Here is a 19647-nt window from a genome sequence, read left to right on the forward strand (position 1 = left end):
CGACTGGTGGTGGGGGCTCTGGTGCTGATGATTCTTTCTCACACGTTTCTTACCATTTTAAATAGTGTGTTGAAAATGCAACAATTACCTGGGATTGCGGTCAGAAAGTTTGACGATAAAAGTAAACAGATCTGAGTGAAGAACAATGACACACTGCTGTAAAAAGAGAATTCCCGTTTGAAAACTAGCAAGTCCCAGAGTTTTACAGAGTGATCTGCATCTCACAGCCTTCACAAAATTGACTACTCTTCAATGACTCTAGACAGTGTATAAAAAATTTACTTAGAGCTTAGAACAAAGTTGCCTGTGAAAGAAATGAAATGGCCTTGTCAGGCAGTAGTGATAACTAGTTTTGTTTAAAAGACTTTGATGGGGAGCTGAATAAAGTAGAAAGTGTATTTTAGCAGTTTCCCATCATTTGGATTATCTCTCCTGTCAGTTGTCTGTTCATATTGATATCTGTTTTTTCTTTTGGGTTGTTTGTCTTTTCCTTGATTTTAGGCATTCTTTATACTTTCGGAAATTTATTTTTTGTGCTTGTGGATATTTCCTGCAAGTCTGGGGCATATGTTTCTTTAAACAATAATCTCTAAATAGATTTTTATAAATATAGTGAAATATAAAACCTTTCTTGTATGGTTTTTGTTTATTCTTTTTTATTAAAATATAAAAAATGTATTTGGAAATCATTTTTAGACTTAAAGGAGAGTTGTAAGAATAGCACAGAAACTCTGACGGGCCTTCTCTCAGAGCTGCTAGGAGTTTCTGCTTTAATGGTGAGAAAATCTGCTCACCGTCACTTCAGAACATAGCCATGCTGACAGACAATTGCAGATGACTGATGTGACTTCATGTTACACAGACAGCCCCCTTAGTTTTATGATCACGTGTACCGTATTTCCCCATGTATAAGACACTCCCATGAATAAGACATACCTTCATTTTGGGGCCCTAAATTTGAAAAAAAAAGTATTACATAAAGGTATTGAACTCAAGTTTTATTCATCATAAAATTCATACAACTTCTCATCACTGTCAAAACTCCCAACCATTAGCTTGTCCTCATCTGTGTCTGATGACGAATCACTGTTTTCATATATTGCCTCATCCTCAGCGGGACACGCAAGTAAAAAAAATCTACAACCACTGTATAAGACGCACCCAGTTTTTAGACCCCAAATTTTTCGAAAATGGGTGCGTCTTATACATGGGGAAATATGGTATGTTCTCATCAGCATTGCTTCTTGTGATTTGTACTTTTCCAGTCTTTGCAGTTTGATGAGTGTCAGATGGTCTCGTGCTGGTTTTGGTTTTTAATTTTCCTGGTTGATGATGTTGGACATCTTTTCCTATTTTGTCATAGAGTTTTAAAGGTAGAGCAAGTGCAGGTATTACTTACTATAGCTTATTGTTTTATTGATTACTGACCAGATCCAAAAAGATAAGGTCCCATACTGAGGTGAAACTCCAAGAGTAGAAGTCTGGCGAGAGCAAAGACTTCTTCCTGTGGCAAAGCCTCTCTTACTGAAGGGCCAATGTTCCCTGTATTTTTAAAGATCACTTTTCATTATTAATAAAGATAAAGGAAAGTATAGCAACGTATCGTGAAAGCACCTAAGCCCTAAAGTCCTGGGTGGACTTCCCAGTGATCTACAAACTTGGCCGCGTAATAGGCTTAATACATTGGCACGTCTTTTTTTCTCCCCAGTGAACTTGAAGATGACTTATTGGGAGAAGATTTGCTCTCTGGTAAAAAGGTAAGAAATACAGATCTTCCTGGAACTAAACAATGGTCACTTAATTACACTTAAAGTATAGGAATACATCTTACTCATGGAATGCATTACTGGAAAGTTGGGTATAGATGAACATTTTGTGGACCGAATTATTTTTTAAATGCACAAAGAGCCGACACTGACTCTATTAGTAAATTCTCTATTAAGCAGTCTGTTTTGTTTTCATACAGATCCAACCTCCCGTTTTCAAGTAAACTAATCACATGGTCTGTTTTTTATGTTGTTCAAATGTCAGTGATTTGGTGTCCCCTTGGGACTAATAATTACTGTTTTAAAAATTTGATATATTTTTGGCTATGTCAAAAATACTATAATGAGGCTTATACAGGCAAGTTTGAGAAACCTATTTTTATAAGCTGGGAAATATATACTGGGAAAAGGCTGCTTCAACTTTAATTAGAAAATAAAGTCTCCCCCCCCATCTTTAATTTTTTCCCTAATGTGTATGTTGGGGGGTCAGGGCTTTGAGGGGTTTTTGGAGGAGAGTAGTAATTTATATATACTGTAGAAATAATTTTAATAGGGAAGGAAAGTGTGAAGTCCCCCCCCCACCCTCCGTATCTAAGATACTGGTACATATTTAACTTAAAGCCTAGAACTATAGAAATTTAACCAGCTGACAAAACCACCAGGCTGTCTCCATTTACTGATATGATGAATGCACAGGTCGACCAGGAACCTGAACTAGTCCTATTTATTTTCATGTCATCTGTATTGGACAAACCAGTTTTATTTGAGTCTCTTATTTCAATTTGGTGGTCCAGTTTTTAAAATCTGCTTATTTCTAAAATTCCGCTTTTTTCCCCTTTTTGTTTAAAAGTCCTTAGATTTTGGATACTAACCGTGTTAAATTTAGTAAAATCTTAAGGATACTATTCTTTTTTGTATGATAAAAAAAACAGTTTTTGTTTGTGGGACATCATGGAAAGACTCTTCCGTTTTTCCTGTTGGTTGGAAGGCGAGTAAATTCCATCATCGTTAGGCTCGCTGCTTCTGTACGTACTGGGTTGTGCATCAGAACATTCATCTCTGGTAGTTAGCTAGTGTGCCACATGTGGGCTTTCTCACTTGTCACTGGTCACATCATCTGAGAAAACTTCTCAATGGCAAATGTTTTAATAACGAGGTTAGGAACAATCCAGGCAGTGTGATTTTGCACTTATGTAACAAGTCTTTTTATGCAAGTTCCATGCATTAACTTGATTTATTATTTTAATTAGAACCAGTCGGATTTGTCAGATGAAGAGCTAAATGATGATCTTTTACAGAGTGATAACGAAGATGAAGAAAATTTCAGGTACCCAATATAAGCTCATTAAAAATGTTCTTTAGTCAACTGAAGTGATAGGAACTGTTTGTGATTTATAATTATAGTGGATATAATTGATAATGAGGTATTATCTTTAACATTAATGATTATGTTATAAATGGGATATTAACATAATTGATACAGAAGCCATATATATTTTTCTATAAATAGATCAAATGTTTAAAATCAGTGTTGGTTTTGAATTTAATGGCCTCCATCAGTTCTGTTGAGTGTAGGTTATAAGAAAGTTTAGTACAGGTATGTACTGCTTTTTAAAATAATTCCTTTGTTTGAATGGGGTCAATGACCTTGGATTCGTAATACCATTTGTTGCAATTTGATGTTGCTTTTGTTTTCGTTCTAGATAGTTTTTGTTTATACTTAATCTGAATTGCCTTTTTGAGAATTCCTTTGTATTGTATTTTAGACCCTAGATGACTATCTGAATATAATTGTTTTAGTTCATTTGTGTTGCTATAACAAAATACCATAAACTGGGTGGCTTATAAACAACAGAAATTTATTTCTCACAGTTCTGGAGGCTGGAAAGTCCAAGGTAATTGCACCAGCAAGGTCGGGTTCTAGTGAGGACCCGCCTTCTGGTTCATAGATGGTGCCTTCTCGCTGTGTCCTCATGTGGTGGAAGGGGTGAGGGGCTCTCTTGGGCCCCTTTTATAAGGTCACTTCATCTCATCACAGGGGCTCCACCATCATGACCCAAGCACCTCCCAAAGCCTTTGCCTCCAGCCACCATCACATTGGGCGTCAGATTCAACACATGAATTTGGGGGACACACATGAACATTCAGTCTGCAGCAATAATGCATATCTTTCTGTTGTTAACGTCGTTAGCTCTGTTGTAGGGAGAGGAAGGAGGTATTGCATACTCTGGTGGGTGGGATAATTTTTTCAGTTTTATGAGGAAACATGAAAATATAAAGACATTTCTTGGTTATAAATATAATTAACAAATGTATGCCGTTTATTATTGACCTATAGATTTATCATAATCGGTTTTCTAACATAAAAGAATTTTTATGGGTAAAAAGACAGTTTTAAATTAATTTGTCACTTGCTTCCCAGTTCCATTCTTTGACATTATTATTATATTTTGATCTTGTAGTTAAGTTGCCCTTGAAATATATCTTTGGAATCTTTTTAGCCACATAACATCTTCCATGTCTGTGTAGCATATTCAGATTTTTGTTAGAATCGGATATTAATATGTGGGACTTAGATTTATTTGCAAAATCTTGCATTTTAAGTCTTACCTTGAATTTTATTGTTGGTGTTTAGCTTTTGTGATTTTATAGGTGGAATATGATTTTTTTCTGTTTTAAAATCCTGTTTTATTTTACTCAGAAATTATGAACTAATTTTTTGACATTTTTGACTAGTATACATTTTATTTATTTCCACATTGAAATATATTTACATACAGATTTTTAATATTTTTATCTTAAAATAGGAGTTTGTAATTTGTACCGTACATTTTCAAAAAGAAAATAAATTGTTCTTAAAATTTCATCTATGATATTTCTGTTTATAGAGTAATACTCTATTTTTACTTTCAAGCCTTAGAAAATAGATGCCATCCTTTTTATACTGGTAGTTAGAAAGAAATACAGTCCATTTGTTTTCAGTCCTGAACTTACGCTGGTCAGACCTATTTCCCCACTGGTTGATGTGATTCTCTGGGTCATATAACCTGCAGCTGATGATAGTGGGGTGCGGTGTGATCAGGAGGGTGTGATGCTGGCTCAGTACAGCACGCTGAGCTCTGCTGTTGTGCTAGGAGTCTGATGCTGGCTCAGGACAGCACTGAGCTCTCTTTTCAGTCATTGTTGGAGTTAGTGTATTTATGAGACCTGGAATAACTTTTCACCCATCAAGGGTTAAGTCTTTGTAACAGGTAATTTATGTAATGACTTAGTTTTGAGCTCTAATTGGGCACCTTTCTCTGTATTTTTGTCCTGTAGTTCTCAGGGAGTCACAGTTAGTCTGAATGCCACATCTGGCATGGTCACATCATTCGAACTGTCTGACAACACTAATGACCAGTCTGGAGAACAGGAGTCCGAGTATGAACAAGGAGAGGATGAGCTCGCCTATCACAAATCTGACGGGTCTGAACTGTATGCTCACGAGTATCCTGAGGAAGGGCAGTACGAGGGCCATGGTGCTGAGCTGCCCGAGGACCACATCGAGTACGTGGAGGAGCCGGAGGAGGAGCAGCTGTACAGCGACGAGGTGCTGGACATCGAAATCAACGAGCCTTTAGATGAATTCACAGTGAGTCTCCCTCCTCTGTGCGCCAAAGATAACATGGCTGCCGGGGCATAGGTTTCCAGACTGATTTGAAATCTATTTACCTCCCTCGGGAGGGAGGGAAATTAGACCTTATTATCACTGTCTGCCAGTTTCTTTATCTGAGCTATGACAAAGTTTGTGTTGACAGCTTGTTTGGCCGGAGGTAATGCTCCTTTGTCATTCTGGAAGGCTGCACAGAATCGTGACCTTGAGGATTGCACCCTAAGGAAGAAACCAGCTTTGTGTGCTGGAGATGCACTGTCAATTGTTAGCAGTACTTAATGCAGAGCTTTTATCCAGGCTTTAGACAAGATCTGATAAAGTCCTTCTAAGGTGAAAAGATTATTGACCTGCTAAAGACATCTTTAAGGGGCCAGTATTCCAAAGTGATTGATGCCCTGTTCATTCACCCTTTCTGTAACGGAGAACTGTCCAAACATGAATAAAGAGATGAGAGGTTAGTTTAGGAAATGTCACACATAATTTGTTATCTGTAATCAGGAAGCCAAGATGGTGCTGATTTTTATTTCAGAAAGATGATTTGGCGGTGGCTTTTTTTTTGTAAGTTGAATCATCAAGAAAGGAAAAGGTGCTAGTGAAAGGTTGCTCATCTGTCTTTAATGATTCATCATGAAAAGAGATTCGCTTTTAAAACAAGCACTGAATGACATCGTGCAGGAAGGACGGGAGCTACATAGTAGCTGGAGAAGCTTAGGGTTTTTGGGGCACGGTTGTACTGGGGGCAGTGTAAGCTGGGCGGCTGGGATGGGAGGAGGTGTGCGGTTACTGGCTGCACAGAGCCCCTGTGTGGGGGTCGCTCTGCCCTCTCCTTATGTTCTCATTTCGAGTCAGCTTGCATTCGAGAAAAAAGTTCAAAAATTGCTGAATTTTGGCCAGTGATATGTGTATATGTGAGTAATTTTAAAGGGGATCATTTGTTTACGTGGAATCTTAGAATATGTAGTTCCAATCATGATTGTGTTTAGCTATCTCAATAGTTATTTTTAAGATTTGATTCTTTTGAATGCCTTCTGCTCCGTAGATGTAGTTTTGGTAAACGGAGTCACGTAAAAGGCATCATGGGTGCTTGTTCTTTTGATGACGGTGATGGTGTGTCTCGGAACCCTTCAGTGGCGCAAACACCTGTGCTCTGATTGGCCGGGGTCTTTGTCTGCTGCCTTAAAGTGGACACTAATTTAGAATGCTGCTTAAAAGTCGCTGGTTTGATTCCCGGTCTGAGCTGAGTTGCCGCTGAGCTGCCAACAGGTGGCAGGATGGCTCAGCTTAAAAAAAAAGTTAAGCAAGGACCTTTTAAAATTGTGCCTCCTTATTCCCTAGTTGTAGCGTTTTATTATTTCTACTACTCATCAGTAAAATAAGATGATGGACTAAGTGTATCTGGTCCTCTCCCTTGTGAATTCAGTAGTTCAGCAAATCTTTACAATGTCCCAGCCCTGGGGACACAAATATTGCTGAAACCTGAAACACGAAGCATGGCCCTGCCTTCTGTGGACTTAGAATTTACTGGAACAGATCGCAGTTGGAAAGTACTTGATACGTGAGCATGTAAGGCCACACGGGAGGTGTCTCACTGGGGCGGTCTTGCAGTTTGCTATAAAGAGATTTCTAGTGAGTGAGGAATTTTCCTTCTCTTGTATTCCTTTGTGAAACTTGGGGTTACATTTAGGTTCCTGGTTGTATAAAATCCAACTTAACTATCCAGTCTCTTGTGGTTTAAGATTCAGGTATCAAAAAGAAAAAGAAAATGTTGCAATTCAGTATACTCACAGTATTTTTCCACATTAAAATGAATTAATTTTTTCAGAATTAAAAAGAATTACTTAGAAATTCTGAAAGTGTCCTAATAATTTCACAGAGTTATAAACTTTAAAGATGAGGCGGCATAGTTCAGTGCCTTCCTGTGAGCATCGTCAGCTCACCTTAGCACATGCAGCTTCATAGCCATGGTCATTCTTTCTTTCTTCCCTGTGTCTCTAAGATCATTGGTTTCTTTATCATTATCACAAAGGTAGAATCTAGCACTACCTCTTCTGTGGATGGAAGGCAAGAGGACTCCAATGGTGAGGTGGTTTTGCCTGGCCCTGCCGGGAGGCCTGCACTGTCTCAGGCTGTCGCTGGTGTGCACACTCATCCATTATCCACGGTTAGACTGGTGCACGCACAGTAGGTCGTGGTTTATGAAATGGTTTTTTAGCTGTGGTTGCGTGGCCTAGTCAGGAGCATTCACGTTGCTCTAAAGCTGGAATCGAGCTGACCGGGAGCAGGTTCGTGCCGCCGAGCTCACCCTTGAAATCCCTTGGAGGGATCGTGTGTGTGACGGGGGGCGAAGGAGCACCACAGAATTTTACTGTTGGAAGGAACGCTTTCACATGTGAAGAGCCTGAGGTCCACTGTGAACAAGTGGTGAAATAGCTCTGGTGTTCTCAGAAATAAGAAGACTTTTAAGTGGGGATTTTGCTGGTCTTGTTCTTGAGAGTGAATCAGGATTTGATTTAAAAACTTGTACTCTTGTATTAGGAAGGAATGCATATTGCTTATCATTGAACAGAATATTAGAAAATTCACGGCTTATTTAGGGCCTTTAAAATTAATGTAGTGAGATTTCATGAAACACTGTTCTGTAAACACAGCTTCAGGTTGATAATTTATGTAAAGGTAGCAGCTTTTTGTTTCCCAAGGAGAATCCGAGTGTATATTGGCTGAAATTTTTGATTAGCATCGTCTGCCCTTCCTTGTTCTGCTGTCAGTGACTCATGGAGGTGATAGTTGTTTTGTCTGATCAGAGGCTAACAACTTCTTCTGGAAGGTAAAGTACAGTGTCTTCAGATCAACCTGAGGCACAGCTGTGGGACTAAGGGGTTTGTCACCTTAACTACAGCGGCTTTTCCTTGGGGCTTGTAGGCGGCTGTTGCTCCGCGGTAGTTGATGAGGTTCCCTTGCGTGTTCACCCTGTGTAGCCTGCCTTGTGACCCACCATCCACTGCTCATTGTATCGCACGGCCAGGACGCTGGGAGTTCAGCTGCCCTGGGTGGGCTCCGGTCTCACTACTGGTTAGGTGTGTTGTAGGGGTCCTTCTTTCTCTCAGTGTTGTCTGCAGCCACCTAGCTAGCTTGCTTGCTCGCTCGCTCGCTCGTTCCCTCCCTCCCTCCCTCCCTCCCTTCCTTCCTTCCTTCCTGGTGCCATCAAGGGTCTCCTGCTGCTGACATGCCTCTGACACATTTCATGAACCCGGAACCATCCCTCTTACTCAAGGCGAGGGCTGAGGGACAGTGATTGTCACATTGGGGTTTGCAGTGACACTCCAGTGTTGAGTTGAGTGGTCTGTACCTTTGTTTTCTGGTGCCGAAGGAAGGGTTCACATTGGGCACGGCTCCAGCCCCCAGTTACTGCTAAGCTGCTTTCTGGAAGCACGTGCACACTTCCTTTTTAAGATTGCTTTTCCTTGGTGTGGATGTTATGAGCTGTTTCTCAGGCACCTGGAGTTTGGGCAGAGCCTGTCACTAGCCTTAGCAACTGGCTTAGCACACGGTGCCCTGTTCTCATTAGCACAGTGGGGAGGTCGCCTGCCCTTCTTGTGCTCGGTGCTTTCTGCTGCCAGGTAACTGCCATGAAAAGATTTGCTACAATAATTCAGCATGAGTCAAGAAGACAAAAAGTGCTTAAAAACCCCCAAAAGCTATAGGAGAAAAACGTCTTTTCTCTTTAGCAGCCATTAGGATGAAGGATTCTTGCAGCCTTCTGATGACTGTGCTGCTGCAGATGAATTAGATGGAATTACTGGGTCCCAGGTTGCTCCTGAAACAAGAGCATTCGTTCATCTTTTAGAGTCCAGAAGTTTGCTGGGTTGTTTTTCTTCCAGATTTAAAATGAGCATTTTTTTCTTTAGCATTAGTGAAAAATTGATACATCTCTTCTTGGAACTATGAGTGTAGTACAAACCTAAGCTTTTTGAATCTTTGGGCTGTCACAAATTGAGTTCTGGTGAGCTGTGATTTACAGAGAGCTGTTTGCCCTTTACATGTTAGAATATTTTCAATGTTTTTATGGGGGTGCAGGTAGAAATCTTTTGAGATGTGATATGTTAGTGCTTTGAAAGGAATGCTGTCATTATTTAAAATCAGTTAGTGTTAATTTTGACCATTACTCAAAAATGCTGCCAGGCGTTAGGTATTTTGGTGCGGTCTTGGGTGTTGGAGAAACAAGGAGTGTTGAGAAGCTTGGCTCCTGCTCAGGGAACGTGTAGCCTAATAGAGGGGACAGCAGGCACGTGTACAGATGCTTGGGATGGAAACACAGAAGGACAGAACTCCCAGGAGAGGCTCCAATACACGCTTCAGGGGCACGCGGGGAGGTCCTGTGTAGTTTCATGTCCTTTTATGTTAGTTTGTGGTATTCTGAAGTTGGAAAACTAATTTCATGGATTTTATAATTCAAGTCATTGAATTATAATTCAGTTTTTCATATAGTTCTTTCAGTATTTTAGGCAATAGTCTTCTTACTGGAAGTGACAGGGTATGACTTATAGATCGCGATATTTCAGACTCCAATTCCTGAACTGTAGTCATTAAAATATTAAAGCAAAAGTGGGTTATTATAAAAAAAAAAGTGCTTATTATGCCTTCCATTTGCATTGTCTTCTGAAGAGAGAGGTTGACGGGGGTGTGGGGGGGGTGTGGGGGGTGTGGAGAGAGAGAGATCTTTGGAGGAGCATAAATGGTCAGACCCAGCCTTAAAGTAAATGAACTCATAATATGCGCGAGTTAATAAGGCAGAATATCTCAGACATACTTAGAAAGGATTAATCATTTGGGAAAAAGTTGGATCTCTCCTTTACACCTATATGGACCTCAGATTGAATAAGGATTTCAATGTAAAAAAAACAACAAAAAAAACCACGTGTGCACATACACACACCAAACTGTAAATGTATTAGAAGAAAACATTTTAATAATGATGTGTTAACGTTAGGCTTACCTGTAAAACTGAAAACTCGCCGAACATCAGAAGTTTCTCACTAATGTCAAAAAATTCCGGAGGACATTTCAGACCTGGTTTGGCCTCCAGGTGATCAGGTGGCCAGGCTCCTTCCAGACTCCGGGTACAGTCCCAGGGCTGCTGCCCTCACTGTGGTCCACACCCAGGCAGGAAGGCAGAGGGCCCACGCCTGCCCTTTGAAGACACCCTGAGGAGTCCTCATCCACCACCCTGTGACCATCGTGTGGATCGCGCCTTAGTCTCGTGGTCACACCGCTCAGCACGGGAAACGGGTGATACTGGGCTCTACTAGGTGTCAGTGTGTTCGCCTGAAACGGGGGGTTTATCATGAGGGACGTGATGGAGACTGAGCAGACTGAGCACCAAGCTGTGTCCTGCTCTGGGTGTCAGACTTTTTTAAGCCACGAGGAAAGGGGCGTCTGATCATATGTAAATACCCTGAAACACTATAAACAAGGTCAGATAAGTGACAGACAGACACGGGGAAATATTTACATATGAGCCTCAGAATGAATATATTCAGTATATAAAGTTAGCATATTCAGTATATAGTCTGTTCAGTAAATACAGACGAGCACTCCTATAGAAAGGGTAAATAATGTTAGAAAGTAACCCAAAATAAGCAAATGACCAGTAAGTATATAAAATATATTCAATAAAATAAAATTGAAATTGAGAATTTTAACCTATCTTAATATTGGCAGAAATCAAAATTATTGGTCAGGTGTGGTCTCCTTCTGTTGGGCCATCCTGGATCTAGTGACGGCAGGAGACAAGTCCCGTGGGTCTGTCGTGCCTGCGCGTTGCGTGAGTAAAGAGCTGCCTGCCCTTTGTTCTGGCCGTCTTTGCAGGGATGTCTGAGACGCAGACAGCCTTGGAAGACACAGTACCTTCCTCCAGTGCAAGGGGAAGCCCTGCTTTCTGCTCCTTATCCGACTTGTGTTCCCTAAACTCAGGGTCCCTGTGTAACTCCGCCCCCTGCTTGCAGGGTCACCCAGACGTCCTCTTCACATGGCTCGTGGGCCAGCTCCTTGAGCCCCCAAATGCCACTGCTGCTATTGAAAGTAGTAAAGTGTGCTAGCCTCTGACCGGGGCCTCGTGTCATGAAACTGGCACACCTTCCTGGCCCTCAGAAGGAGAAACACGCAGACCCGGCACCGTTCTGGAGCCTCAGAAGCTGTGCTTAACGTCCTTGCTTCACTACACGCTGACGGAGTTACCCCGGAGTTCACCTGCACTGTGCCCAGAGCTGTGCTTTTGGTGTTGGTCGGTAACTTCTCCAGACGGCTAGCCTCCTGGGGCTGGGGACAAGGCACGTCTCTGTGGGTCCTGGAAAGCGGCTCGTGATGTGGGACATGTAAAGAGCCAGGCAACAGAATTCCTCCTGAAGTTCCCCCAAAGCGTTGCGTATCTAGATGTGTGTGTGATGCTCAAAGAACCGTCTGGATGAATAAAGAAAAAAACGGTTATAGTGATGACCTCTAGATGGTGGGGTTATTTTATGCTTTATACATTACATATTTTAAAATATTTTTGCTATGAGCAAAATAATTTTTATCAACAGGGAAGTACAGGGTGGTGAAAATTTCGACTCTTTGATCTGGAAGGTGCAGAGCTAGGCTGCATTTGTGTAGCTCCTGTGACTTCTAGTAGCTATAACTCTCACATGAAACGTCCTAGGGGTTGTTTCCAATATAAATCTGTTTATAGAGCAGAAAACAAACTAATCCAGATGAAATAGTTTATCTTTTTTACACTACCTGTTAGGAGGTGAATTCTTTGATTTTTTTTCTTTTAAGCTGTATTTCCCCTAATTTAATTTTAAATTTAGTACAGTAATACCTTGGTTTGCAAGCATAATTCGTTCCAGAAACAAACTACTCGTATTGCAAGACATCGCTCGTTTACCACGTTAAAATGTATTAGAAATGTTTGCTCGTCTTGCTGAACACTCGCAAACCATGTTACTCGCAATCCAAGGTTTTACTGTATTTAAAAATATTTTTAAAAAGTCACTCATACATTTACTTTTACCTTGTTTTTGTTGCTTCTTTTTGTGGTGCCTGCAAATTCTTTGTAATGCTCTCCGTTCTCAGAACCTGTGTTAACCGTCCTTGGAGACAGGAGGAGTGCTGGCTTGTTCCTCCTCACAGTGAGGTCACTGAACGCGAGCCAGGCAGAAAGACCGTTGCTGAGAACTTGTGTGCACGGTGCTATTTAGGAGCCGAGCAGGAGGTGTGCGTGCCACGTCAGTGCCTTCTGGCAGGGCTGCCCTCTGGGAGGCTGGCCCTCCTCCTTTTTTAGAACTCTAAATAAAGTGCCTAGTCCTCAGGGAGGAGTAACAGTTTTAATTTGCCACAGGTACCTGTGTTTTGGTGTCTTCCTCCTTTCTGACCCATTTTTGCAAACGCCTGCAGGGTGTTGAGGAAGCCACAACACTGGCTCCATCTTGCCTCCCAGTGGCCTGGCTCTGGGTTGCTTAAAACAGAGCTGGAAAGCATCCTGCCATTTTTTTGGATGACTTCATTCCCAGGGTCTGTGTTTAAGTACATATGAGTGTCTGAATTATGGAACTCAAAAGTAATTTCGCTTTGAAAAGCCTATTTTAGGTGGCTCCTTTTAGTTAACGAATGTCCTTGCTTGGTTAATACAAAGAACTCACTATACTCAAAACAAATTAGAAAGATCTAATTATAAAGACTGAGTACCCAGCCTTTCCAATTCTGCGGCCACATCAGTGCGGTTGTGCCGTTGTCTTCAAAAATGGCTTAAAAGGCTTGCTCTTTTAGACAGTTTGGGCACACACACGGGAAGGGATGAGAGAAGTTTTAATAATCTTTGCACTATTTAAATCTTTACTTTTTAAATTGTGATAATGTTTACGTTCAGAGATGGGCACAGAACTGAAGTGTTCATTGTTTTGTCACAGGGATCCCTCTGCGGTAGTTCCTTCCGTTAGTAGGAAGCAGTTCCGTTACCCCAGAAAGGTCCCACGTGTTTCTTTCTCGGCGGTCCTGACTCCTCAGAGGCACTGCTTATTCCTGTCCCCTTTCTTAGTCCATCTGTTGTAGAACTTCACGTAAATGGGACCATACGGTGCGTAATGAGATGGTGTGGTGTCTGCTTCTAGCGGCTTCTGCTCAGCACACGTGCTTTTGAGACTCACTGCGTATGCCAATAGTTCATTCCATTTTGTGGATGTACCTTATTTGTTAACTCTTCTGATAATAGATATTCGGGTTGTTTCCAGTTTTTCTGTTATTATGAATAAAGTAACCCTAAAAATTATTTTACACATCTTTTTGTGGCTGTATTGTTTCCCTTGGTACTAACTAGGAGTGGAATTATTGAGACGGGGTAGAAGTATGTTTAATTCTTAAACTGCCAAATGATAGAAGGTAGAGCTGGTTTTGGTGTGAAGAAGCAACTGCTGAAAACAGTCATTTGCTGTTTTAGTAGTCTGAGCCTGAGATAGTGATGAGCCAGCTCTACACAGTGGCATGGAGTGCAAAGTGAGAAGAGGGATGGAGGGAAGGTTTGGAGGCTGAAAACAAGCCAGGCCTCCAGCAGGTGGGCTGTGAAACTTGCCTGGCAGTAAAAGTCAAAGTGGCTGGGTCAGGACTTACAGGAAACCTCCAGCCTGTAACAGGAAGGAGCACACTGTCACCTAAAGTAAGTGACAAGGCAGGCTGTATGCTAATGAACTCATGGAACTCTGGAGCTAGTTTCATTAACATATCAAACTTGGCTAGAGTCTGGATGGACTCCAGGCCAGCAGGGGGTTTTGGAATTCTCACATTTGTTCTCAGAAGTGTAAGTGACAGCAGTACATAGGACTTTGTATAGGGACATGCAGGGTTTGAACGTTTTCTAGCGTTAACTTTTTAATGTCTGAGATGATTTTCTCCTGGAATCAGTTTAGTGTTTCACATGGCCTGATAATAGGACATTTTGCAGTACTTTTACATCTTAGATTAAGAACGTATATAAAATTTTCTTCAATATTTAATTCAAGCGAATATGAACTCACTTTTCCTCCTTTTGTTTTGTGTGGCTGCAATGTAGGGAAGTATGGAAACTTTGGAACTGCAGAAGGAAATAAAAGAAGAATCAGATGAAGAAGATGATGATGATGAAGAATCTGGACGATTACGTTTCAAAACGGAAAGAAAAGAAGGAACAATTATTAGGCTCTCAGATGTAACTAGAGAGAGAAGGAACATTCCAGAAACTTTGGGTAACTTTTTGCCTGTCTTCCATTCTTCACTCCCATTTCAGTTTCCTCCATAGTACTGTTATGATTACGCACATAGGTAACACGGCTGACTTTAGAGACTATTACACATGCCACGCAGAGGTGGATAGTCTGTCAGGCTAGAGCTGAGTTAAATTTTGTAAAGTCATTCTATAAAAATGACTGTCTTCTGGATTCAAAATGTTTGAATAAAATATCTGTGTATTTTTTAAATAGTTTTTCTTTTGGCGTCTGTGGCCTAGTCCTCTCAGTGTACCCTGTAGCTTCCGGTCGGCTCCAGGAAGGTGGGATGGGGATGGTGCGGGGCCACCTCACCCTTCCCGAGCCCCACAAGGTTGCCAGGGCTAATTCTGGACCAGACGATTTTTGTGTGTCTTTCAGCATCATTATAACGATCTTTGTGTTTTCTTCTATATGTCCTGCATCTCAGCGTTAATGAGACAGGGTGACTTGTTTATAGACATAATCAATTGAATGTCATTCTGAGTAAATCCTGCTCCTAAAGGTTGTTGCTGCTCAACAGAGAGCCCTTTTCAGTGTTGGCCCCTCCTCCCTGGCTGCAGAGAATAAAGCAGGTTCTCAAATAGGAGTGAGCAGCAGAGGCACCCAGCAGGCTTGTTAACACAGATTCCTGGACCCGCTCCCAGCTCTTCTGAGTCAGAGGGTGAGGGAGGAGCCTGAGAGGTGCTTTCTGATGACTTCCCAGGTGATGCTGCGGGTGGGAGGGCAGGAGGATGGGGGGTTGTCCCTGCTCTCCCGTCCTGGTTAAGTAACAAGCAAGAAACTTGGTTACTAGCTGTTACTTCTTAAGACCATCATTTGTAGCTATTTTCAGTTGGGAACCTGAGCATGTATCTTTAAGTGGCAGATAGGAATCCTATTGTACAATTCTACAGCAAGACACTAAGCCCTCAAGATGTGTAAGTGAACAGTAGCGAGCTAGTCCTATCCTGTTACTTTGCTAAGGGAGCTTCATGGAGCGAGTCGTAAAATCTCACAGTTCTCCACTTTGGCCTCCTCCAGTTTCTTCCTCCTCTGCCTCTTGGCCTAGGAATTCCCTAGACTTTACTCAAGCTATGGTGTAAAGTTACACATTGGTCTGATCCAGGACAGTGTAAGTTTCTAAGAAAGAGGATTTGAAGTTGCGCTTTGGTGAAAGACGCAGCAAAGGTCTTAAAACAGGAGGATGGGAGAAAACAGCATCCTTCAGCAGGAGGGCTGGTGACGCTATGGAGCAGGTTGCCTGCAGCACACAGACCAGGACAGATGGTAACCCTGGCCGAACACCATAGGGCAGTGGGCAGTGGCTTAGCGGGGAAGTGGCATAGGGCCTCACCACGTTTCTGCTGCTTTGTTAGCTGGGCATGGCTTTGTTACGTTAACTGGGAGCCTGATGTATGGAATCCTCATGGGAAAGCTGCAAGTTCTAAGGATGAGAAACCCCCTGACACTTGCCACTAAGGATGCGGGAAGACTTTCCCCTCGGTAGCCAGCTCCCTGTAGGCCATGGTGGATTTCGTGGGTCACTCTCCCCTGACCCTGAATGCTTCTGCCTCTCCCCACCCCCTGGTCTCAGCTGGGGTCGTCTTATCTCTGTCCACTGTACCTCGACCCGAGCACTGACAACAGTGAGATGTCCAGCTTCCTGTGTGCGTGATTTGTGTTTCATTCCCGCATCTCCTTCTTTTAGGATCTTTGCTTCATTTTATTCTTTTCCGGGTCACATGTACTGCCTTCATGAAAGAACCTGTGTAGCATTTGTTTTGAAGGCATCTGGCAGTTTTATAGCCATGTCATCCTGAGATGGGAGGCTGGAAGGGGCTAGTGGTTGGCCCCTTTAAATGTGGTGGTGTGGGGGTTAGGTCCTTAGACACAGAGTGGCTTAAGCATAAACAATTTGACCATTTACCATTGTTTACACATCAAAAAAAGGCCTTAAATGCATTTGTGCAGAATGTGATTATTTGGCTAGAGAACAGGGCAAATGAAAACGGGCTTAAAAGTATCTTCATCGGCTGTTTGGGAGCCCTAACCTAAGAAAGCTTCATGTTTGGAAACATGCACTTTCTCGCAACTGAAAAGTTAGGATTATTCCCAGTTCAAAAAGGGTTTTTCTGTCCATTTGAAGGTTGGTTTTCTAAAACAGTGAGTTTCCTTATTACCTTAATACTCACTCCCCTCCCCCTAACAAAAGGTTAGTTTTATATACAAGAAAAGTATTTATTGAGAAAGAGGGGCTACTGCAGTGTTTGGTGAGCTAGAAATTTGCATAATTTTTTACTTTTCAGTTTATTTGTGTGCTTATGGTGATAGAAATATTAGTTTCAGGCTCTGTATAGAAGTAACTTGCATTTATTTGCTTGTATAATATGCTTTGTAAGGGGTTCAAAATATATTGCTAGCTAGATCATTTCTTATGTATTTTTGACAAATGTCTTTTAACATTTTGCATGCAAATAAAAACAATTATTTGGAGAAATCATTGATTAATGTTGAGAACACTCCACTCTTTAAAAAGAAGAATGAAATAATAAATAATGCTCAGGTGCCCCTGTTTCTGGGCCTTTACTCCGCAAGTGGGATGGCACGTCCTCTTCAGGATCTAGAAGGGCATTTGGGCCACTTTTCTCTTTCTCACATTCAAGTATGTGATGTCATCCTTAAATAAAGAATATTAATTCACATATATGACAGTCTTGACAGTTACGGAGTGTAATACAAAGTTTGTATTTTGAATTCAGATTGGATTAGAAGTAGAATTTTGGGCTTTCATCTAGGTGAAGATCTTAAGTAGTGAGCTATTTCCTCAACCAGGATTGTGGGAGTTAAACCTTACAGAAAATGTGTCTATTTCTCAGTTTTCCCAAATATGGCACAAAACTCCACACTTAGGAGAGAAATTTGTCCATTCCACATCAAGGATGCTGTAGGGCGCGAGGGCTCTTCTCACGGAACGCACTTGAGAAGGGTTTCTGGAACACACAGGTGTAAGGGAATGATTGATGGAGAGTGGAGGTGTCCAAGCCATCTCTAAGAAGTGGGTGCCACTGACCAGTCTCCCTAAAGCAGGCCCAGAAGCTCAGAGCTGCCAGTTCTCTTGCCTGCGGCAGACCTCAGTGGTCTGGGAAAGCGGTGCGAGCAGCAGGTGGGACGCGTTTATTTCTGTAGGCTTGTTTTCATTACCTGTGCGTAGGCGTCTAGATTTTGCGATCCTGTTTCATTGGCACATGCATCATGTTAAATTGTTTTATGGCTTTAGCCTAAGAAATATTGCTGTGATATGGCCACTTAATCCTCTCTTTAAATAATACCCTTAGTTAATTTTGTTTAAGGCATAGATAGGATCTGTGGGGAAAATATTTTCATCCAGTCATAAGCAGTTGAAGGTCGCTGGTGCCGGCAGTAAGTAGACCCTGCCTAAGTCTGCACAGTGGTCCTCATACTTAAAGCTTTTGCAGATTTCTTGATTCAGTTATCTTGTAAAAAAAAGAAAACCCAGACTATCGTTTGTTGTTTTTATTTTGCTGAATAAACTGTGTATTCTATAAGTAGTTATTATGTATTAGTACAACTATTGTAAAATTATTTGTATGTAAATCTGTTGTTCTTAGGCACAGCTTAGAAAGGGGCAATACAGTGTAAACTTTGTTACATTGAGCTATATCTACTTCAAAATCTGGACATAGTTCAGAAAACACTTAAAGGGAAATTAACATTTCAGTTGAAGTTACAAATGTAATTTCCATCCTGTCATATTTTGGTGACCTCTTGTGACAGCTTGTCTCAATTGGAGGGAAGCATTTTTACTTGCTGATTAAAGATGTCATTTGAAACCATTTTATTACTGGGGATAGTGAAATTAATCTTGACACTTAGAGCCACTAGAAAAATAATTGCTGATTCACCACGTAAAATGTGTATGTGAACCAATCATGTAGTCAAGATTAGAATAAAAGTCTGTGCTTGTTAAGAAGAGATTAAATTTTCTTTCAAATGGGGTCTAGATTCATTTGAAGGGGAGGGGAATACCATAGAAACAATTTAAAGGGAATGAAATGTGGCTTAGAGATTTTGGAAGAGTTTGGAGATGATTATGGAATCCATAAAACTGGTAATATTTAAAATATCCCCTTCACTGTGGAAGAAGGTGTAGGCATCTGAATTCAATGAAATCTCTAGAATGTATACATCTATTTATGTAAGATACGTTATCACAATAGATACTATTTTTAAATAAAGGAACCATATTTGAATGCCAGCTACTTTTCGTTTAGGAATTTAGAATAGCGTGTCAACTGAAGTGTCTTAGGGCCAGCGTCCATGTTTTCTGTGTCCCTAAAGCACTGGTCAGACAGGTGAGCACCTACTGGGTGCGCCACAAATGTTTGCATTAATGAGTTTCTTCTTAGGTGACTTTGCGCTCATTTGCTATTCAGTCTTCCATGTCAGACTGCATACATATAAGTCTTCACAGAGTGAAGTGTTGCTTTTTTAATATAAATCTGAAAATTTGGAATGATACTAGTATTTTAGAGTTTCCTATTCTTGATGAAATTAACTTTGACTTCAGAGTGATTTCATTAATATTTTTGTTTTAAAATCAGAAGAGTCAGGAATTTGTTTTATATATTTTTTTGAGTGTCTGTGCCTCTGTGCATTAATCATCTGTTTGAGAAGATGGTTCTGGCTTAGGACTGGTGGGGCTGGTCCAGAGCCATGTCATCTGCTGTCGCTGAAAGAGAAGGTGACTGCAACGGCCTAGCAGCTCAGCCCCTTCTTTTTAGCTTCTCTCAACACATTTTAGTGGTCTCAAACCAAAGTACTGTAAAGTTCATTTATACAGGTGACACTTGTACTTTGCCCCAAGGGGAAAGCAGCCTTGACTTAACAGGCCTCCCCAGTGAGTGTCCTGCCTTTTGCTCGTTTGTGGTGGGTGAGGCTGTTCCGGAGTTTCACTGTC

General features: G+C 41.4%; 1 protein-coding gene across 1 annotated transcript in view; it reads left to right on the forward strand.

Moving 5' to 3' along the window:
- Positions 1–19647, forward strand: part of RBM33 (RNA binding motif protein 33) — an 85994-nt gene that overhangs the window by 10864 nt on the left and 55483 nt on the right. Inside the window, exons 3-6 of the mRNA XM_019659088.1 lie at positions 1709–1757; positions 3017–3093; positions 5085–5397; positions 14498–14669. Coding sequence (XP_019514633.1) covers positions 1709–1757; positions 3017–3093; positions 5085–5397; positions 14498–14669 — 611 coding nt within the window. The remainder of the gene's footprint in view (positions 1–1708; positions 1758–3016; positions 3094–5084; positions 5398–14497; positions 14670–19647) is intronic.

The sequence above is a fragment of the Hipposideros armiger genome, unplaced genomic scaffold (assembly GCF_001890085.2).
Source record: "Hipposideros armiger isolate ML-2016 unplaced genomic scaffold, ASM189008v1 scaffold_295, whole genome shotgun sequence".
In the NCBI taxonomy this organism is placed as follows: domain Eukaryota; kingdom Metazoa; phylum Chordata; class Mammalia; order Chiroptera; family Hipposideridae; genus Hipposideros; species Hipposideros armiger.